Source organism: Cetorhinus maximus, chromosome 9 (genome assembly GCF_964194155.1).
Source record: "Cetorhinus maximus chromosome 9, sCetMax3.hap1.1, whole genome shotgun sequence".
Classification (NCBI taxonomy): domain Eukaryota; kingdom Metazoa; phylum Chordata; class Chondrichthyes; order Lamniformes; family Cetorhinidae; genus Cetorhinus; species Cetorhinus maximus.
Window position 1 is genome coordinate 23,259,668 of NC_135887.1, and position 21,824 is coordinate 23,281,491.

The following is a 21,824-nucleotide window of genomic DNA, read 5'->3' on the forward strand; positions in this document are numbered from 1 at the left end:
AACCTAGGTGCTCACGTCATTGGAAAGGAACTTGAACCCACAGCGTTCTGACAGAGGTGAGTGGGCTGCCTAACACAGCTGGCTTTTTCAGGGGCACGGAAGTGGGCATAAAGATAATATCTTCAAGTAGACCTGATAACTTTAAAAAGAATCTTCACCTGGCGTTACAATAGAGCCAAAATTCACACCCAGTAAATTTCAGATAACAAAGGAGGCCTTGCTTCATTCGGCAAACTACTATACACGTTGGGTACCCAATTTACAATAGGGTTGAATGCTAAAAGCTTAGTCAAAGAAGCATAAGGAGCATCTTAGAAGAGGTGGAAGAGTTTTAGGGAGGGAAATTCCTGAGCTTAGGACCTTGGCAGCTGAAGGCACGGCCAATGGTGGAGCAATTAAAATCAGGGATGCTCAAGAGGCCGGAATTAGAGGAGCACAGAGGGCTGTGGGGCTGGAGGAGTTTACAGAGTTGAGAAAGAGTGAGCCTGTGAGGGATTTGAAAACACAACCATAGAAAAGTAACACGCACAGAAGGAGGCCATTCAACGCACCATGTTTCCACCAGCCGAAAAATAAAACATTTTCAAAACTGGCTGCCCATTTTAATCCTGCCTTCTAGCACCAGGTTTGTAGCCTTGCAGGTTACAGCACTTTAGGCACAGGGAGGGGAATTTTAAAATTGGGGCATTGTTTAACCGGTCAGCAAGCACAGGGACAATGGATGAATGAACTTGGCGTGAGTTAGGATAACCTCGAGTTTTACAGAAGGTGGGAGGCTGGCTAAGAGCTTGCTGGAATATTCAAGTTTGGAGGTAACAAAGACATGGATGAGGGGTTTCAGTAGCAGCTGAACTGAGGCAGGAGCTGAGTTGTACAATGTTACGGAGGTGGAAACAGATAGTTGAAGTGATGGTGTGGATATGAAGTTCATCGTGGGGTCAAATATAACACCAAGGTCGTGAGCAGTGTGGCTCAACCTCAGCCAGTTGCCAGAGATAGGGATGGAATCAGTGATTAGGGAATGGGGTTTGCAATAGGGACAGAAGACAAATGCTTCAACCATCCCAATATCTAGACACTGTTGTTTGGTTCACCTTAAGCACGAGTATGCCCTCGCCTTTGAATCAGAAGGTTGTGGGTTCATGTCCCACTCCCGGAAACCAAGAACTGTGATTGTACTCAAAAGAGTTGCAATCTGTGACTGTTGATAACTCGAAAGAATTTTTTAAGCACGAATATCTTGCCTAATTGGTTGTTTAAGAGCCAAAGTAGTTACTTAGCAGAGGTTTGACTTTTAAGGATTTTGAAAATGGGTCTGACAAAGGCAGTTTTTAAAAGAAAATCTGTGACAATTGGGAAAGCAGGGCACATAGAACAAGAATGCATTTACAGAGCACCTTTAATGTAATAAAGCATCCGCAGGATTGATTATCAAACAAAATTTGACACTGAACCATATATTAGGACAGACGGCTAAAAGCTTGGTCAAAGGTAGGTCTCAAGGAATATTTTAAAGGAGGATAGAGGAGGAGAGAACAGAGGGAATTATGGAGGGAATTGCAGGGTTTAGAGCATAGAAAGCTGAAGACACAGCTGCCAATGGGGAAGCAATGAAAATCAGGGTTGCATAACAAGTCATTAACAAGAGAAGCTTCTGCACAGTAAGATCGTTTGCCATTAAATTTTTGTGCAATGTAGTCAATGTCAAGAGGAAAGTGCTCCATTCACAATGTATTTCCAGTTGGATAACAATCCCCTTTGCCTGCTGCAATATTCAAAACAGTTTCATGAATCCAAATTATTGCTAAACTTTCAAGGTCAGGAGTAAGCTTTTCCTGCTCAAATTTCAAAACTACATGCGGGTTCAAGTTTTGCAACCTTAATATACCACATGTCAGTTCTCTTACCCCAACTCTGGCAACTTTTTGGCAGATTGTTTTAAACTAAATGGAGAACTAAAACAAAATCAAAAATCAGCAGTTAAGAAATCAACTGCTTTTGAAATGATTATGAAGTCAGTTTTCCAGGCTTTTAAACAAAGATCCATTTTAAAAATTGGCGGTTATTACTTCTCTGTACATTAACTAAACTCCAAGTACCCTGTCCTATTGCTCATCCTCCTCCCTGACTTCTCATTGTACTGAAATTGAGATTTGTTAATCAGCCACTGAAGTCATTCTGGTCAATTCACAAGAAACACATAGCAGAACCTATGTGTTTCAATCCATCCATTTCCTCAATTATTCACTTAAGTTCAACGAGGGAGTGTGTGCCAAACGGATATCCAGTTCAGTCCATCAGTGAGCCTGCCTACTACCATTTCAATGGGATTGCCCAAGTCCACACTTATCTTGCACTCATACCTTTGCTGCCTCTAGTCTCACTTTCTCCACTGCCCTCCTCAGTTACCCAAGTTCCATTTTATAGAAGTTACAATTTTCCCAAAACTCCTTTCATCTTACAATAAGTCCCACTTTATTCCCCAATTACCCCATCTTTGCCAACTTCCACTGGCTGCCCACTCACTGATGCATTCTGTTTGGGATGGCTGGAATCTCCCTTCAGTGATACAGGAGGTGTCAGCCTTGGTTCAGTATCATTCTCGCCTCCAAGTCAGAATGTTGTGGATTCAAGTCCTATTCCAGAACATGGGCACTAAATCCAAGCTGAATTTCCAGTGCAGTACGAGGGTGCGACTGGCAGAGACGCTGTCTTTCGGATGAGACGTTAAACCGAGACCCCATCTGCCCCAAGCGGGCGTAAAAGATCCAAAGACACTACTTCAAACAAGAACACTTGGGTTCCTTCCCGATGTCTGACCAATGTTCATCCCACAATCAAGATCACAAAAAACTGAATATCTGCTCATTATCATATTGCTAATTGTGGGATCTTGCTGTGCATTAATTGGCTGCCACATTTCCTACATGACAACAGTGTCTACACTTTGAAAAGTGCATCATTGGCTGTAAAGCGCTTTGGAACATCCCGAGGTTGTGAAAGATGCCATATGAATGCAAGTTTTCCTTTCTTTTTACAACATGGTCTTCGCTCTTAAATCCGGCACCTTTCACTCTCCAGCCATTCCCACCTTCAATGACTGCATTTTCAGTCAGCTTAGTTTCCTGCAGTGGAATGCTCTGCTATGCTGCTTCTCTTCCTTCAATTCAAGAAACCACCCAAACATTGTATCTCTGCCTTCAGACAGCTCTCCTCATTCACCTCCCAAAGCTGCACCATGACTGTTTTCACCTCTTGATGAGTGTATTTTACTGCATTGAAAATACCATTTAAATATTATGGGGACGTCATCTAAATTCTGCTATTGCCTAAAGCACGAAGGCCTGCGCTTGCTGATCTGGTCGTAAACCACCTTGAATTTTAAAATTCTCATCCCTGTTTCCAAAAGCCTCCATGGCCTCACCCTTCCCCATCTCTGTAACGTCCTCCAGCCCCACAACCCTACATGACCACTGTGTTCCTCCAATTCTAGCCTCTTGCACACCTTTCCCCTTCCCTTTGCCCCTCCATTTGCAATTGTGCCTTCAATCATCTAGCCCTAAACTCTGGAATTACCACCTTAAACCTCCCAACTTCTCCTTCCTCCTTTAAACCCTCCTTAAAACTTGGTCAAAGAGCTGGGTTTTTAGTCACTCCTAATATCTCCATCTTTGGCTCAGTGTCAATTTTTGGCTGATTTATCTCCTGTGAAATGCCATGGAACATTTTCCTACATTAAAGGTTCCATATATTGAAGTTGTTCATCCTCCTGCATTTTCTGAGAATGATACTCCTTTAAATTTTCAATCAGAACTTTGCACCTTCCAAAATAACTTTTATTTTTACATCCAAGATAGCAAATCAGAGATGAACCCAGATGCTGTTGTAACTTTTGAACCCTCTGTATTATAAACCCTGGTTCCTTAGCACAGAGTTACACAATTAAATCACAGCAAGCAATGAAATGTCGCAATTGACATGATGAGGCATTTCGAGGGGTGAATATGGTGAGCAAGCTTTCATGGGTTATAGCAAACACAATTGAACATATTCAGAAGCACTTGTGACTCTGAATGTTGCATTATCAGAATGATCCATTTTCCTGAACTGCTATTATGTGCTTTATTAATTAGCTTCCTGAAAACTGTACTGAGTCATATCTTTGCACTTCTGGGATTTGGATTCAAATGCATCCCCTCCACCCCCACCCCACATAGGATATAAAACTTCTTTATAGGCAGTTGCAAGCATACTAGTTTATGCATAGCAGTATGCATAGTGGAACAAAGGTTTGTCAAATTCCTAGACATAACAGAATGGCAATCTACTAGTCCAGTGACATTACCACCGTCTCTCCCCAAGTACATCCTTAGAATGCCAAAACTGCATGATGTCCAAATCAAAAGGTTTCAAACTGATTTCAAAACCTTTGTGAATGGGGTCTCGGTAAACACAGCAAACTTCAGAAAGAGACAAGTTCTCAGTTCACCTGTGGAAGTGAACCTCAACTTTCTCTCTGCAATGCTCCACCACTGTACAATGACTCAGGTCTTTTAGAATAAGAGGGCAAGATAGACTAAGTTTTCAGAAATGATTGAGTTTGGGACAGTTAGTGTTTCCACAATTTTACAAGGAAACACTAGCCATAGGGAAGGTGTGTGCGTCAAATAGGAAAGTCACGTTGTTGTAGTTGGGTGTGTGCCTGGGAAATTAAGACGATGGCACATTATTTGGGCAGTGAATAGGGAACATTACACTCCATCCAAGCTGTACCCAATTGAAGTGCTTGAAATAGCAGAAATAGGCGTGTCCTGGAACTAACACATTTCTGAAGAACACAAAAATCCAAAACAACTTGAATCAGAATAACGGATCCATGCTTAATGGGTTGTGAAGAGTTATATACAGAATAAATAACTGGGAATGATTACAAACCAGTAACTCAGAATGCAGACAATGGCATTACCTGAGAAACTGAAGCTCCATTTCTTAAGAGTTCACCGGTACAACTCATACACAGTTTCTATGTCTTGCTGTCTACAAAACGTTAAACCTATTTCATAAAATTATAGAATAGAATCATGGAATGGTTACACAGCACATCTTGCCCCAGACTTTTCTGCACAGGGCATGCCTGTAAGTACACGCTCCTGGGCACCTCCCTGTCCTACCTTCTGAAATACAAGGGCCTGATAATCATAATGTTAAGACTATCGGCTTGTACTATTATGTGGTAAACTAGACAGCCCTTGTATTTCTGGTGTCCACACATGCAGTGAAGTGGGACATCAAGAAGTTGATGTCCAACCTTCATTACACTAATACCACACCGAGAGACTATACAAGATACACGGCACAGAAACAAGCCATCCCGGTGTTTATGCTCCACTTGAGCCTCCTACCATCTAAACCCACCATCGTAACCATCTCTTCCCTTCTCCCTCATATGCTAGCCCAACTTCCCCTTAAATGCATTTTTAAAAAATTCATTCACAGGATATGGGCTTCGTTGGCTTGGCCAGCATTTATTGCCCATCTCTAGTTGCCCTTGAGAAGGTGGTGGTGAGCTGCCATCTTGAACTGCTGCAGTCCCTGTGGTATAGGTACAACCACAGTGCTGTTTGGGATGGTGGGGGGGGGAGAAATTCCAGGATTTTGACCCAACGACAGTGAAGGAACAGTGATATATTTCCAAGTGAGGATGGAGAGTGACTTGAAGGGGAACTTCCAGATGGTGGTGTTCCCATGTGTCTGCTGCCCTTGTCCTTCTAGATGGCAGTGGTCGTAGGTTTGGAAGGTGCTTTCTAAGGAGCCTTGATGAATTCCTGCAGTGCACCTTGGCATGAAAATACTTGCAAGAGCATGAAGTTGGAGTACTTGCCCACTAAACACATCAGAAAAGTTAGGGTTTGTCCATTCAAGTCAAAGTGAATTTTTATTAGCTTGGTAACTCTTAACTGCCGCTGAACAACATCTCTGGCACTGAAGATTAACTTTAACAAATGTGAAATTTTGTTCCTTCAAATTTTATTTATTGTTGGGGATGTTGAGAAGTATATATTTTTTAAACTCTCATTGTTCTCTTACTCCTATCTTTCTTTCCCTCTTTATACATGCTCTTACATGGAATGAAATATTCTAACTTACATTTCCTGGTTTAGAGTCTGCGTGTCTCAGCGGGGTGCTTCAATTTGATTGGCAGAGGAGACACGCTGCTGCTTGCCCTGTTTTTAGAGATCTAAGACCCCCCTGTGGAGGGCGCTGTGCTGCTTCAGAAGTTCGATGACTTTAAGTTGCTGCCCAAAAGTCCATGAAAAGTCGATGGGCAGCTGGAAGTGTAAAGAACAGTGAGCGCTGCACCTTTCCTGCTGCCCACAAAGTATAGACCAGTGTCAGTTACTTCAAGGAAATCAGTATTACTGTAGCAGAAATAAAAACAAAAAACTACTGGCGATGCTGGAAATCCAAAACAAAAACAGAATTACCTGGAAAAACTCAGCAGGCTGCCAGACCTGCTGAGTTTTTCCAGGTAATTCTGTTTTTGTTACTGTAGCAGAAACTGTTTTTCCTTGGTATCCAACAACAGACGTCAATGTAGCATTATGTCAACAGATATAGAATAATTTAGGAATCTGGTAGGACTGACAGAAATTTGAAAACAATACAAATCGCCTGGGAACCACCCCACCACCCCCATCCTAAATCCCCAAGGGCCAAGCCACCTTGCTCTATTCAACTCCAGTAACAACACTACACTAGGTACAACAGATTGCAGCAATTCATCAACCATGCGTGGAAATGCACTTCTTAAAGAAACCTGATAATTTAGGGTGAGTCACTTGTATTGCGTGGAAATTTCCCTTAACAATGTTCCCATATATGTCATTTATTGTTTAAAGGCAGCAGATCACACATTTCAGAAGATCCCAGATTTAATTTTGCCTTCATGCCGAGGTAACACCACCTCAGCATTGAGATCAGTTTCTTTATTCTTTCTCCACTTCTCTTTATTCTGTTCCTTTCTATACACCATTCACGTGTAATATCTCCCAGCTCTAACAAAGGGCTCACTCACACCTCCAACATTAACTCGCATTCTCTCTCTCTCTCTCTCTCTCCCCCTCCCTCCAGGTGCTGACGAATCTGCTGTTACAGCATTTTTGAATTTGTTTAAAGTTTCCCAGCAACTATGTGGCGGGGGGGGTGAATGTTGGAGTTGAGAGGAGATTTGTGGTGGGGTGGGGGGGTCACAGTCACTAAAGTTGGCCTCAGTGTGGCTCAAATTTGGAGGAATTGTGGGGGTAGGACGGGTGGTGGGGAAGAATGACCAACAGGGATCATTCATTCATGACTGCTGGAAAGTGGACAACAATAGAGCAATGCTCCCTGCAGTCAATGAGTCTACCAGCCCTCACTGTCAAGGTACTCCTACTGTGTCAAGACTAGGAACTTGATGCTGGGAGACTGCAGCACCAACAAAGTGTACCCCAGCCTGATTCAGCACCCTCAGGAAAAGTGGAGAGGAAGAAAAAAGCCTTGATTAAGCAGAGAACAAAACAGCAAGACCCAGCATTGGAGCTGCTGGTTCTGAACAGTTGGAAACCTCAAATTGAACTATTAAGATAGTGAGGATGTCTCACGGGTAGAGATGCATTAGTAGAATTTAATTTATTAAGCAGCAAAGTCAGGTCCATCATGCTCACGCGCATTCTCTGTTGCTCTCTTTCCCAGAGTTCAGATCAGGAGTGGAAATTTGGATCAAACTTTACCTTTCTTATCCAAGCACATTCTCTCTCCCCTACCCCCACCCCTAAGGTTGCTGCTGTATGCCTTCTACTGCGCCAGCTGAGATCAGCAAATACCGCACAGAGCAGTGATCAAACCCAGGAGCTTCCAGAGTGCTGAGCTCCTCCCTGACCCGGTAAATCAAGTCAATCATTTCTAGGAGAGGTTACACCAAATACGCACATTTATAACTTAGGAAAATCCTTCCACGATTCACCGAGTGAAGTTAATATTTCAAAATCCAGATTGGTCATTCTGCCAATTTGACTGACACGCACTAAGCCAGCTTGCAGTTTTACTTCTACCCTGAGCCAACTCTCAGCAGGGCAAACTTTAGAAAGTTTATTTTTAAATGGCCATGGTTCCGATATTCAATTTCACAAAAAGCAACTTCCAAAGTGAAACAACCCAGTGTCTCAGACCAATGTTTCTGTGACTTGCAAGAATTTTAGTCATGAACTAGCGGAGCCAAACCGCACTTGGATTTTGTTCTTGGGGCCAGTGAACTACTGTGTAAAATTAAGGTTAAAGAAAAAACAGCTGCTGCCTTATCAAGGTTTTCTGACAGCCTTCTCTGTAACCTCCTCCAGCCGTTTTTCCTCCGATATCTCTGTAACCTCCTCCAGCCGTATGTCCCTCCGATATCTCTGCAACCTCCTCCAGCCGTATGTCCCTCCGATATCTCTGCAACCTCCTCCAGCCGTATGTCCCTCCGATATCTCTGCAACCTCCTCCAGCCCCACGTCCCTCCGAGATCTCTGCAACCTCCTCCAGCCCCACGTCCCTCCGATATCTCTGCAACCTCCTCCAGCCCCACGTCCCTCCGAGATCTCTGCAACCTCATCCAGCCCCACATCCCTCCGAGATCTCTGCAACCTCTTCCAGCCCCACGTCCCTCCGAGATCTCTGCAACCCCTTCCAGCCCCACGTCCCTCCGAGATCTCTGCAACCTCCTCTTGCCTTACATCCCTCTCAGATCTTTGTAACCTCCTCCAGTCACACATCCCTCCAATATCTCTGTAACCTCCTCCAGCCCTACATCCCTCCGATATCTCTGTACACCTCCAATTCCAGCGTTTTACATCTACTGCACCTTTTTTAACTCAGGATGTTCCAAAATGTTTTACAGTGAAGTGCCTTTGAAGTGTAGTCATTGTTATAATAAGAACACGAGGGATAGGAGGAGTAAACCAAAAAGCCTGCTCCGCCATTTAACAAGATCATGGCTGATCTCGGGTTTCAACTCCACTTTCCAGCCCTCTCCTCATATCCCTTGATTCCCTGAGACACCAAAAATATGTCTATCTGAACATGTTCAAGGATGAGCATCTACAACCCACTGGGGTAGACAATTCCAGGAATCTCAACCCTCCTGAGTGAAGAAATTTCTCCTCACGGTTCTAAATGATTGGCCCCTTATCCCAAGACTGTGTCTCCGTGTTCTGTATTCCCCAGGCTAGGGAAACAATCTCTCACTACCTACCCTGTCAAGCCCCTTCAGAATCCTGGAATGTTTCAATGAGATCACCTCTCGTTCTTCTAAACTCCAGAGAGTATAGGGCCCAATTTACTCAGCCTCTCATCACAGGACAACCCTCTCATCCCAACGATCAATCTAGTAATCCACCTCCAAATCAGTATGATATGGTGTGTGCGCTCTGCCTGAAGGCAGGTGCTTGCCTCATTGTCTGCTGATGCTTCAGCGTGAGCCATTTTCTTGACGGTTTTTGTCAGGGATGGTTGACCATTGCCTTCCACTCTCAGGGGGCAAGGCGAGGAGGTGGGTGCCAAGTCTACCTCAGCCGGAATAGAAATCGAACCCGCGCTGTTGGCGTTATTCTGAACCACACATTAGCCATCTAGCCAACGGAGCTAAGCAGCTTCTTAATGCATGTGCATCCTTCCTTAAATGTGGAGACCAAACTTGCATGCAGTATTCCGGATATGGTCTCAAAGCCCTATACACAATAGGATTGTTGGAAATGCAGCAGCCAATTTGCGCATAGCAAGCTCCCACAAGGAGTAAGAAGATAATGAGCAGGTAATGTACTATTTTTAAAAAGTGATATTGATTGAGGGACAAATATTGGCCAGGACTTTGGGGTGAATTTCCCCTGCTCACAGGCCTGTGAGGACCAGCCATTTTTCCCACCAGACTCCTAGACACCCACACTTTCACAGGGGTTAATGGAGTGCAGTCAAAAACACTGGAATTATTTTATAACCAGATTCTGCTAGTCAGGTCGGCAGGGTCTTTCTGAGAGACATTTAACTTATATTGAAAATTAAAGAGTGGGAACCGGGGCTGATGCTTCCCACCAGGAGGTGCTGTGATCAATCCCAGCACCCTTGATTCGCTGATTTTGGGTGTTAAAAGTCAGTGAACTCCCCCAGTTGGCAGTGGGTACTGAGGGGTCTGTGGACCATACCCCAAGAGGCTCTAGCCGGTGGACTGTCCCTCAACAATTCTTGCCGGAGTTTCAGACCACCCAAGCTGGCTCAATCAGCCAACAGTGCAGATTCCAAAAAGGCCAGGAGTGAGAGAAAACGATTCACTGTTCTCTCTCTTCCCGACTGCACCATGGAAAAAACGGTCAGCTTTTATTCAGACTAGCTGCCTTACTGAGCAAATGTTATTACAGGAGTTTAAAAAGTAGAATACAAATGTTTTAAAACAAAGACATTTCCAGGAATTGTGCAAATAAGCGAGTTGGAAAAATGAAATGTGAATTATTCTGATTTAAAGGCAGATTATGCTCTTATCATCCTCCTGACTCATTACAAACTCCCACTGGCATTGTAAATAAATATCGTCTCCCCCCCACCCTTTGATAATTTGTCTTCAATAATAGCTTAACTTGTTTGAAATTTGCATTAGCCTGACACTTTTGTAAAACTCTCCCAGGTCCCCATACAACATCCAAGCAAAACTATTCACTGAGACTGAGCACATTCTTGGCCAAGTGCCTTGAAGCCATTAAGCTACTCAGCACATCAGCGAGTAACAATGTGGTTAGATCTAGAGTTCTAAGCCCAGGATTTCAGTCCAACCATTAACTCTGCTTCTCAGCAGTTCAATGCTAGATTTATGGATCAGTGTTTTGATGCAGTGTTGAGGTTACTGTCAGCAATCCCCACTTCTCCATGGCACTGGACTAGAGATCAGTAATGCAGCAGGTTGCTGTAAAACCCATCACTGTGCCTCACCCACTGTCTGCTATCAAGTATAAACAAAGAATATTTGAGGTTCGAATAGGCCTTTGAAGGGCTGCGAGCAAAAGGGTTAATCAGACAGTCACAGTGGCTGTCTCCGCTCTCCACACTCAGTGTGGTGATCCCAGCTGGGACAGAGGTTGGGCCGTTGCAATTGGGTTGAACGCCTCACCAGGACTGGGGGCAAAAAAGCCAGGTTCTCGTTGTCAGCCACTTTCCAGGGGTCCCTGTTGCCAGGTGTGTTGTGCGTTGGCATCAGGTGAGAGCAACACCAACAACTTGCATTTGTGTAGCACCTTCAATTTAGTATAGCGTCCTAAGGAGCTTCAGAGGAGCATTATCAAAACATGACACCCAGCCACATAAGGAGATATTAACATAGGTAAGCAAAAGCCTGGTCAAAGAGGTAGGGTTATAAGGAGTGTCTTAAAGGAGGGGCGAGGGATAAAGAGGTGGAGAGATGTAGGGAGGGAATGCCCGAGCTTGGGGCCTAGGCAATTGAAGGCACAGCCAGCAATGGTGGAGAAATTCAAATCAGGGATTTTTAGAGCCCAGAATTGAAGGAAAGCAGATATCTCCAAAGATTAAAAGCAAAATACTGTGGATGCTAGAAATCTGAAACAAAAACAAAAATAGCTGGAAAAACTCAGCAACTTCATCAGAACTGCTGAAGAGTCATACGGACTCGAAACGTTAACTCTGTCTTCCTCTCCACAGATGCTGTCAGACCTGCTGAGTTTTCCAGCTATTTTTGTTTTTATCTCCGAAGATTGTTGGGTTGGAGGAGATTACAGAGATTGGGGGGGTGGGGGGGGGCAAGACCATGGGGGGGTTTTGAAAATAAGGATGAGATTTGTAAAACTGAGGTCTTGCCAGACCAGGAGCCAATGTAGCAATCTAAGCCTCACTGTCCCACTCCTTCTCATGGTCCAAACCCAACGTGGCTACAAATAGTTAAACCATTTTCCCCTCAAAAATCAATGGTCTGTGACTTTGCCACTCACTATGGGGAAGGATTTCAACAGGTCTCCAAGCCTCTTCTCATTCTCAGTGACCATGTTAAGATCATGACAAACTCCTCACACAGTAGAAATAGTCTCTCCCTATTCACCACAGAGAATCTATCATAACTTTCAATTAAACCTTTCTCTGCTCCAGTAGGAGTGTCAGTATCTCAAATCTCTCCTGAGAACTCCAGAGCTCCATCCCTGGGCCTCAGAACTCCTCGCAGCAAGAGCTGAAATCAAGAGCTCACTGTGCGAGGGGCCTGCATTCACTGTTCTGCAGCAAAGCTTCAACATATCCACCGTTTTAAAAGTTCAACACGAGTTTGCTCCCAGTCTAAAATTTCTCTTTACAGCCTTTAATAGGTGTTCAATCTCTCCAAAAGAATTCTCCATTTTGCTTGCGTTCTGCTTCCAACCGTGACAACAGCTAGGGATGGAGTCTATAGTCGAGTTAGGAAGACAGACAGATCACAATGGAACAATAAACTGACAGAGGCAACAATTCCGGTTTTGTTCGATACAAGTACGGATGGCAAATATGCTAACAAGATACTCAAGGTTATGTGGATAAGACTGAAAGTCAACCATTACCAAACAAACGTTAGCAACTTTCTACGTTACTCCCCAAAATCTGACTTGCTCATGTTCATTGCTGTAGAATAAGGGATGGAAGGGTGAATAAGCACTGCCTGAGTGATCAGTGATCAGACAACAGGTGCTGGGTGGGAGGCAGGTGGTGGCTTGGGGGTGTGTGCTGTACAATATTCTGGGTCACCATCATAGGGAAAACCAGCCTGCTAGAAAGCCAACAGTATCTAGCATTCGCTCTTTGAATCTAAAAAAACTATCTCAGGGGGAGGTGGTAGCATAGTGGTATTGTCACTGGGCTGGTATTCCAGAGACTCGGGTTCAAATCCCACCACGGCAGATGAAATTTGAATTCAATAAAAATCTGGAAAGTCTCATAAAACCATTTGGTTCACTAATCTGCTGTCCTTACCTGGTCTGGCTTACATGTGACTCCTGACCCACCCACACCAATGTGGTTGGCTCTTAAATGTCCTCTGAAAAAGATGGGCACCACATCCCACGAACTAATAATAAAAACACAATGATCACCATTTGAACCTGAACTGGGAATACAACAGCTTGACCAATCCTACCCCCACCTCACACCATAAAAAGCTCATTCAAACAATAACAGACACCAGACATGTTCCTCAGGAACTGGCCTTAGGGCTTTGAGTGAGTGCACAAAAACAGAAGATTCTAGAGAAACATGGCAGCTTTGTAAGCAGGTTAACTGAAGTGTAAACCTGCAGTAGAATGAAGTTATGAAAAAGGCTCAGTGAGCAGCAATCTTGCCTCGGAGTCAGCAGATAGGTTCAAGCCCCATTCGGCACATCATCCAAGTGTTGGAGGTGCCGTCTATCAGATTAGAGGTTTCCACAGAGGTATTGTCTGCCCACTCGCATAGATCTAATATATTCCATGGTGCTGTTCAAAGAGCAGGAGTGTGCTCCCTGATGTCCTGGCCTGGCCAACATTACCAAAGAAAACAGATTATCTGGTCATTATCAGGAGCTTGCAACATGTAAATTGGCTGCAGTGTTTTTCTACATTACAACAGGGACTGCACTTTTAAAAAAAAAACACTGAAATCTGCTGTACAGCACCTGGGGGACACCCTGATAAGGTGAAACACACTTTAAAAATTGAATGTCCCTTCTTTGACAAAGGCTCAAGCTTTCAGCTGTCTTGGTTCAACGTCAGAAGCGTTTCCTGATTTTTGTTAGTTTTCCGGCCCTTGCTGATTTTTCCTTTTTAATTGCAATCCCAAACCAGCTTTCCCACTCGCTGTTCAAACTAACAAATTAAAACATGTGCAACAGGTACAATTCAAAATCTAGTGGAAAAGTGATTTCAGATAAATTCACCTTTCTTAACAAAAGCAAAATAATGCTGGAAATCTGAAATATTAACAGAAAATGCTGGAAATACTCAGCAGGTCAGGCAGAGTCTGTGCAGACAAACAGTGGAACATTCCACGTCATCACCCTGAAACATAAACTGTTTCTCGCTACAATGCTGCTCGGCCTACTGAGTGTTTCCAGCATTTTCTGTTTTTACTTCACCTTTTTATATCAGCTTGACTGGGTGGACACAGAGGTTGTTTCCCTTACCTGGGGAACCTAGAACACAGGATCACAGTCTCAGGATAAGGGGTCGATCATTTAAGACTGAGATGATGACACATTTCTCTTTGGAATTCTCGACCTCAGAGGGTTGTGGATGCTCCATCATTGTGTATGTTTAAGGCTGAGTTTGACAGGTTTTCAGTCTCTCAGGGGATCAAGGGAAATGGAGAGCAGGCAGGAAAGTGGAGTTGAGGCAATGGGTTACGTGGTCTACTCCTGCTCCTATTTCTTATGCTCTTGTATTGCTTTTAATACTGCTGCTCTCACCTACACGACTTAGAACCTTGGGCAGTGGCCATGACTTCCCCTGCTACAGTCAATTCCAGGAGACACAAATAAATGCAGAGGTAAAGCCTCTTCTCTCAAATCCAATGTATTTACTCAGAAGATCCCCACCCCTTCAACTAACACAGATCAAATGGCATTTAAAGGCTAATTTTATACATTGACAAACTCACATTTAAATCATATTGTCTTCTTACATAGCACATCAATGTCAACTTTATACATGACAGGGATGTGCTGTACACACACACAGATGTTATGCAATGAGTTGAAAGCAAAATTCCCTTTGCAATGAAAGGGTTAATAAGCCAAGCTTTCAAGCGTTCTTACATAAACACAGCAAAATTCAAGATGCTGAACTGAAACCAAAATCCAAGATTTATACAGTACTTAATAGCTTAAAGGAATACCAGAGAATCCCATTTTTGAAATGGGAAAAAAAAAGTCATTGTCTAATATACTACAATGCAGCTCTCCATTCATGGTTGGGTACACACCCTGGTTTATCGACACAAGCTGATCAACAACATTTGAACAAGGTCCATATAAAAATTGCTTCTAAACAGAAATACTTATGTTGTTTTTTGAACTCAGAACCATTACAGCTGCAGGAAAAAAAAAGCAAAATCTGAATTTCGGACAAATTTTCAACATTGGTCAAAAGCTTAGCTGAAATCTCTTGACATTTATGTATTCAGCTCTTCACACAAACCAAACAATTGATCTGGGGCTCAATTCCTAAGAGCACAGAAAAATGAATCAGATTTCTGCACCTCTAGGTACAAAAACCTCAACAGGAAACCCAACAGGAACAATTCAAACCCTCTACCAAAAATTGCACTTCGTGCCAATTATGTAAAGCGTTTGCATATTAAGAATCTCAACCCATTTGAATAAAAGCTAGAATTAAAATCAAGTTTAAAACATGAACATTAAAGATACATGGCAACAAAAAAGCCAATTTAAATGTTTATTAAACAGAAAAAAAGTTTTTCTTAAAAGGAGGGCATTTTAAAAAAGAATGAAGCAATAAGAGCTGCAACCAATTTAAATCCCTCTGCCCACTAATTAATTGATTAAAGAATGATTATTCCCAAATTGTCCCAGGCTGGGTCAGTCCTGAGGATGAGGCCTAGTTTCTCAGGAGTTCATCCCCACCTCACTGATTTTTTCTGGACCCATGATTTATTTTTAAAAGGTTTTTTTTCCACCCCCCCCTCTCTGTCCCCAGAGCCTCGCCCACCAACCCCGGAGTTAAATTTGCTCTCTAGTCCCTCCTGCGGTGAGGGTTGAAGCGGGTTACCTGACACCACCAACGCCTCATTCGGTCCCACCGTGTGACAATTGCCCATTTTCACTGCCCGCTGCTTCCCCTTCGCCTTCCTCACAACAACAAGAAGCGCGATCCCAGGCGAAGAACCCGCCCCACTGACACTCGCCCCACCCCGTCCCCCTGCGGGGCGGAAATCGCTTCTCCCCCCCCCACTCTCTCCGCCTGCTGCCCCCATGGCTGCCACGCCAAACGCCCTCCGGAGGGTAACGGGCGGAAGTCTCCGCCGTGGGTGTCCCGCTGAAGACCTTCCGCCGCCGCCGCCGGACGGGCCGTGCGGCGGAAGTGGTGAAGAGCTCCTCCTGCCCCGCCCCCCCTCCCCATGAGTGTCTCACTGAAATCGTTCCGCTGACTGACAGGCCGCGGGGCGGAAGTCGTTAGTAGACATGGTGCCCCCCTCAGCGGTGTCACACTGACACTGCACCGGAGAGTCATTGTACAATGTGTGCTCAAAGGAAATCGTAAAACCACCCCATTTCTTCATTCTTTACATTACTTAATAACGAACTGATCGTTGCATATTATTTCAGCAGTTTAACAGAAATACATTTCATAATCCCAGATCTCGGAACTCACCTACATGTTAATACAAAAAAAATCAACGGTATTTTAAAAAAAATGTTTCCTGTCTTTTTCTTCACTCAAGACCCATTTCCACTGACAGGGATGGTCTTTCACTACCTCCTGCAAGTGGTCATTCCTCATGTCTGGCCCCAACAGGCATAGCTATTCAACCAGGTTGAAAGCAAAATACTGTGGATGCTGGAAACCTGAAACAAAAACAGAAGATGCTGGGGAAAAAAAGTCAGCAGGTCTGATAGCGCCTGTGGATCTCCACATACCTGCTGAGTTTTTCCAGCATTTTCTGTTTTTGTTAGCTATTGAACCACATGGGCAATTTAGGGCTGCCAACCCTCCAGGATTGGCCCGGAGGCTCCAAGAGTTGAAGATCAATCTCCAGGGCGCTGCCCTTTGCAACCCTGGAGAAAAAAAAAATCACCGGGACACGAAGAGAGATTATTTTTTGTACTTTTCTTTGAACATTTTTATTTACCGTTTAGAAATATTGAAAAAAGAAACAGAGGCGGCGTGTGGAAATTTTTTGGCGCGGTGAGTGGTTAGGACCTGGAATGCACTGCCCGAGAGTGTGGTGGAGGCAGATTCAATTATAGCTTTCCAAAGCGAAATAGATAATTATCTAAATTGAAAAAAAATTGAGGGCTACGTGGAAAAGGGGTAGGTCCAACAGAGTTGCTCTGGCAGACAACCAGCAAGGACATGACTGGCTGAATGGCCTTCTTCTGTGCTGTAATCGATGTGTGATTCTATGTTAAAGCTAAGACCTGCCTACTCACTCAGGTTGATGTGTCATGACTCACTGGGGATAGTGCGCTGTAATATCAAGCCCCACTGCTCCCCGAGCCGAGACAAATGTGAAAAAATTTGACCAAGCCACCAGGTTGCCCCAATTTTACCTAACTGTAATTTAGTTTAACAGATTACGAGCACCTGGTTCGTAAACTTAATAAGTAAATAACTGTTTATTGAACAAATTGTCTTTAACTAGTGGCAAAAGAAATATGAACTGCTAACTTCTAACAATATAACTTAAACTCTACCCCCTTCTTAAATCCCTGTACACACATACACAAGACACATAAGACACACAGGAACATGGATTTTAACGGTGGGATAAAACAATTCAATAGCACCAATCTGGGGTACAGGATTCGATGGGTTGATTTTGATCAATGTCATTCAAATTCCTTTCAGTTCTTGTTGATGACATGAGGTGGTCTTCCTGCACTTTCAGTATTTAGTTCACTGGTCGAGAACTTACTTTTCAATTTCTCTAACATTGATTTTCACCTTTCCTTTTTACAGGGGTTTCCTCAGAGAGAGGGAGAGAGCAGGTTTTAGAGAAATGAGGAAAAGAGATTTTAGGTGTTTTCTCTATGCAGGCCAGGAACTTTCTGCTGCACTGCTACCGCACAAAACCCTGGTCACCTGATCAGGAGCCAATTAAAATGCTGTTGTCAGGCAGCTTCCTTGGCCCAGGACTCCTTTCCGGCACCATCCTGTCTTTCATGGCACAACCTGTTCCAGGACTGCAACATTGGATATATCTCTCCCCCTGCTCCAGTGGACATGTCCTTTAAATTGCAGCCATTGTAATTCTAATTCAACAGTCCAACAGAAAATAAAAAGATATGTTCTCTACAGATCTAAAAGATCCCACAGCACAAATTTGAAGAAGAGCAGGGGAACTCTCCCCAGCACCCTGTCCAATATTTATCCCTCACTCAACATCAGTAATAAGCAGATTATTTGATCATTATCTCATTGCTGTTTGTAGAATGTTGCTGCATTATTGTTTATTTTTTCATGGGATGTGGGCTTCACTGGCAAGGCCAGCATTTGTTGCCCATCCCTAATTGCTCTAGAACCGAGTGGCTTGCTGGGCAATTTCAGAGGGCGGTTAAGAGTCAACTGCAGTGGGTCTAGAGTCACACGTAGGCCAGACCAGCCGAGGATGGCAGATTTCCGTCCAAACCAGACAATAGTTGTCATGGTCACCGTCATTAAAATAGCTTTCAATTCCAAATTTTATGAATTCAATGTGAATTCCACCAGCTGTCGTGGGATTATAACAGTGACTACATTTCAAAAGTGGCTGTAAAGAGCTCCTGAGGTTGTAAAAGGAGCTAGACAAATACAAGTTCTTTCTCGACTGCTTTTAAAGATTCCACTGTGCAAGTGTGAACAATTTACACAGTTTCTACACTCGCGTTACACCCGAGTTACAAGAGCAAACCTGAATAACTGCCCTCTGCTGATGAATGGTGTAACTACAGCATAACTTCAGGGACTCCATAAGACCATAAGACATAGGAGCAGAAATTAGGCCAATCGGCCCATCGCGTCTGCTCCGCCATTCAATCATGGCTGATAAGTTTCTCAACCCCATTCTCCCGCCTTCTCCCCGTAACTTTTAATCCCCTTACCAGTCAAGAACCTATCTATGTCGCTCTTAAGTACACTCAATGACCTGGCCTCCACAGCCTTCTGTGGCAATGAATTCCATAGATTCACCACTCTCTGGCTAAAGAAGTTTCTCCTCATCTCTGTTCTAAAAGGTCTTCCCTTTACTCTAAGGCTGTGCCCTCGGGTCCTAGTCTCTCCTACGATTGGAAACATCTTCCCCACGTCCACTCTCTCCAGGCCTTTCAGTATTCTGTAAGTTTCAATCAGATCCTCCCTCATCCTTCTAAACTCCATCGAGTATAGACCCAGAGTCCTCAAACGTTCCTCATATGTTAAGCCTTTCATTCCTGGGATCATTCCCGTGAACCTCCTCTGGACCCTCTCCAGGGCCAGCACATCCTTCCTGAGATACGGGGCCCAAAATTGCTCACAATATTCTAAATGTGGTCTGACCAGAGCCTTATAAAACCTTAGCAGCACATCCCTGCTTTTATATTCTAGTCCTCTCGAAATAAATGCCAACATTGCATTTGCCTTCCTAACTACCGACTCAACCTGCAAGTTAACCTTAAGAGAATCCTGGACTAGGACTCCCAAGTCCCTTTGCACTCCAGATTTCTGAATTCTCTCCCCATTTAGAAAATAGTCCATGCCTCTATTCTTCCTACCAAAGTGCATGACATCACACTTCCCCACGTTGTATTCCATCTGCCACTTCTTTGCCCATTCTCCTAACCTGTCCAAATTCTTCTGCAGCCTCCCCGCCTCCTCAATACTACCTGTCCCTCCACCTATCTTTGTATCATCTGCAAACTTAGCCAGGATGCCCTCAGTTCCTTCATCTAGATCATTAATGTATAAAGTGAAAAGTTGTGGTCCCAACACTGATCCCTGCGGAACTCCACTAGTCACCGGCCGCCATCCTGAGAAGGACCCCCTTATCCCCACTCTCTGCCTCCTGCCAGACAGCCAATCTTCTATCCATGCTAATACCTTGTCTCTAACACCAAGGGCTCTTATCTTACAGAGCAGCCTCCTGTGCGGCACCTTGTCAAAGGCCTTCTGGAAGTCCAAGTAGATAACATCCATTAGCTCTCCTTTGTCTAACGTATGCGTTACCTCCTCAAAGAACTCTAACAGATTTGTCAGGCATGACCTCCCCTTGATGAAACCATGCTGACTTTGCCCGATTTTACCATGCACTTCCAAGTATTTTGAAATTTCATCCATAATAATAGACTCAATAAAAACTTGCATTTATATAGCACCTTTCACAACTTCAGTACATCGCAATGCGCTATACAGCCTTTGAAGTACTTCTGAAGTGTAGTCATTGTTGTAACACAGCAGACAAGTTGCCCACAAAATGTTTGTGGGATCTTGCTGTGTGCAAATGATAATGACCTGATGTTGGTTCAGGGATAAATATTGGCAAAACACTCCTGCTGTTCTTCAAATAGTGGCTGTGGGATCTTTGGGGTTTTAAAAACACAGGAACGGAGGAGGCCATTCAGTCCTTCAAGACTGTTCTGCCATGGGATCTTTTATGTCCACCTCAAGGAGCAGACAGGACCTCTGTTTTTTTTTACATCCTTTCCTGGGATGTGGGCATTGCTGGCAAGGCCAGCATTTGTTGCCCATCCCTAATTGCCCTTGAACTGAGTGTTTTGCTAGGCCATTTCAGAGGGGCAGTTAAGAGTCAACCACATTGCTGTGGGTCTGGAGTCACATGTAGGCCAGACCATGTAAGGACGGCAGATTTCCTTCTCTAAAAGACATTAGTGAACCAGATGGGTTTTTACAACAATCAGTGGTAGATTCATGGTCACCATTACTAAGATTAGCTTTGTATTCCAGATTTATTAATTGAATTTAAATTCCACCATCTGCCATCGTGGGATTTGAACCCATACCCCCAGAGCATGAGCTGGATTATTGGTCCAATGACATTGGTCCAATGAATCCCTCAGTACTAACCTGCTGACAGTGCAGCACACCCTCAGTACTGACCCTCTGACAGTGCAGCACTCCCTCAGTACTGACCCTCCACAGTGCAGCGCTCCCTCAGTATTGACCTTCCGACAGTGCAGCACTCCCTCAGTACTGACCTTCTGACGCTACATCACTCCCTCAGTACTGACCCTCCAACAGTGCAGTGCTCTCTCAGTACTGACCCTCCGACAGTGCAACATTATTTCTGTACTGCACTGCGAGTGTCAGTCTGGATTATGGTGTCAAGTGCAAGGAGTGCAGCTTGAACCCAAAACTTTCTGACTCAGAGGCAGAAGTGTTGAGCCATGGCCGACACATTTCTCAAAATAATTTCTCTAATCTTTCTCTTGATTTATTGACGAATTAGTTACCTGGCTGGAATGCGTGTCGCTCTCTTCCACATAGAAGAAAACACACTAACCAGGGTCTCCACTCTTACCACTACTGGGAAAACTGTCTATAGTCGAATAGTCAGACACCCAGTGACAGTGTCTGGAGCATATCTTCACCACCAGGTGGCCTTGTCCACACTCTCAGGAAACAAGAATCCCTCGCATTCCCCTCTCTCTCTCTCCATCTCCCTGTTTCCCCAGCTCTACTTCCCTTCACCCATCTTCCCATCTTCCTTTCACCCCATCTCCCTCTCCTACTACCCCCTCCACATCTCCCCATCTCTTCGACCTCCCTGTCTCCCGTTTCCCCATCCCCCGCCTCTGATACTCTCCTGGTGACCCCATGTAAATATTGACACACTCCCAGGGATTTTTTTCAATTTAAAATGCCACAAATGCTCATCTCCCCAGCCCCTACAACCCTCTGCATTCTTTGAGCTCTGGCCTCTTGGGCATCCCCAATTTTAATCACTGCACCATTGGTGGCTGTGCCTTCAGCTGCCTGGGCCCCTAAGCCTTGGAATTCCCTCCCTAAGCCTCTCTGCCTCACTGTCCTCCTTAAAACTTACCGCTTTGACCAAGCTTTTGGTCACCTGTCCTAATATTTGCTTATGTGGCTTGGTATCAGATTGTGTCT

The 21,824-nt window shown here is 44.2% G+C and overlaps 1 protein-coding gene across 3 annotated transcripts in view; it reads right to left on the reverse strand.

The window, feature by feature from the left end:
- Window positions 1-15,948, reverse strand: part of LOC144684472 (flotillin-2) — a 97,780-nt gene extending 81,832 nt beyond the window's left edge. For all 3 annotated transcript variants that reach the window (XM_078548287.1, XM_078548288.1, XM_078548286.1), the window contains exon 1: window positions 15,792-15,948. In XM_078548287.1, the coding sequence (XP_078404413.1) occupies window positions 15,792-15,840 (49 nt within the window). In that variant the 5' untranslated portion in view covers window positions 15,841-15,948. The remainder of the gene's footprint in view (window positions 1-15,791) is intronic.
- Window positions 15,949-21,824: the final 5,876 nt, after the last annotated feature.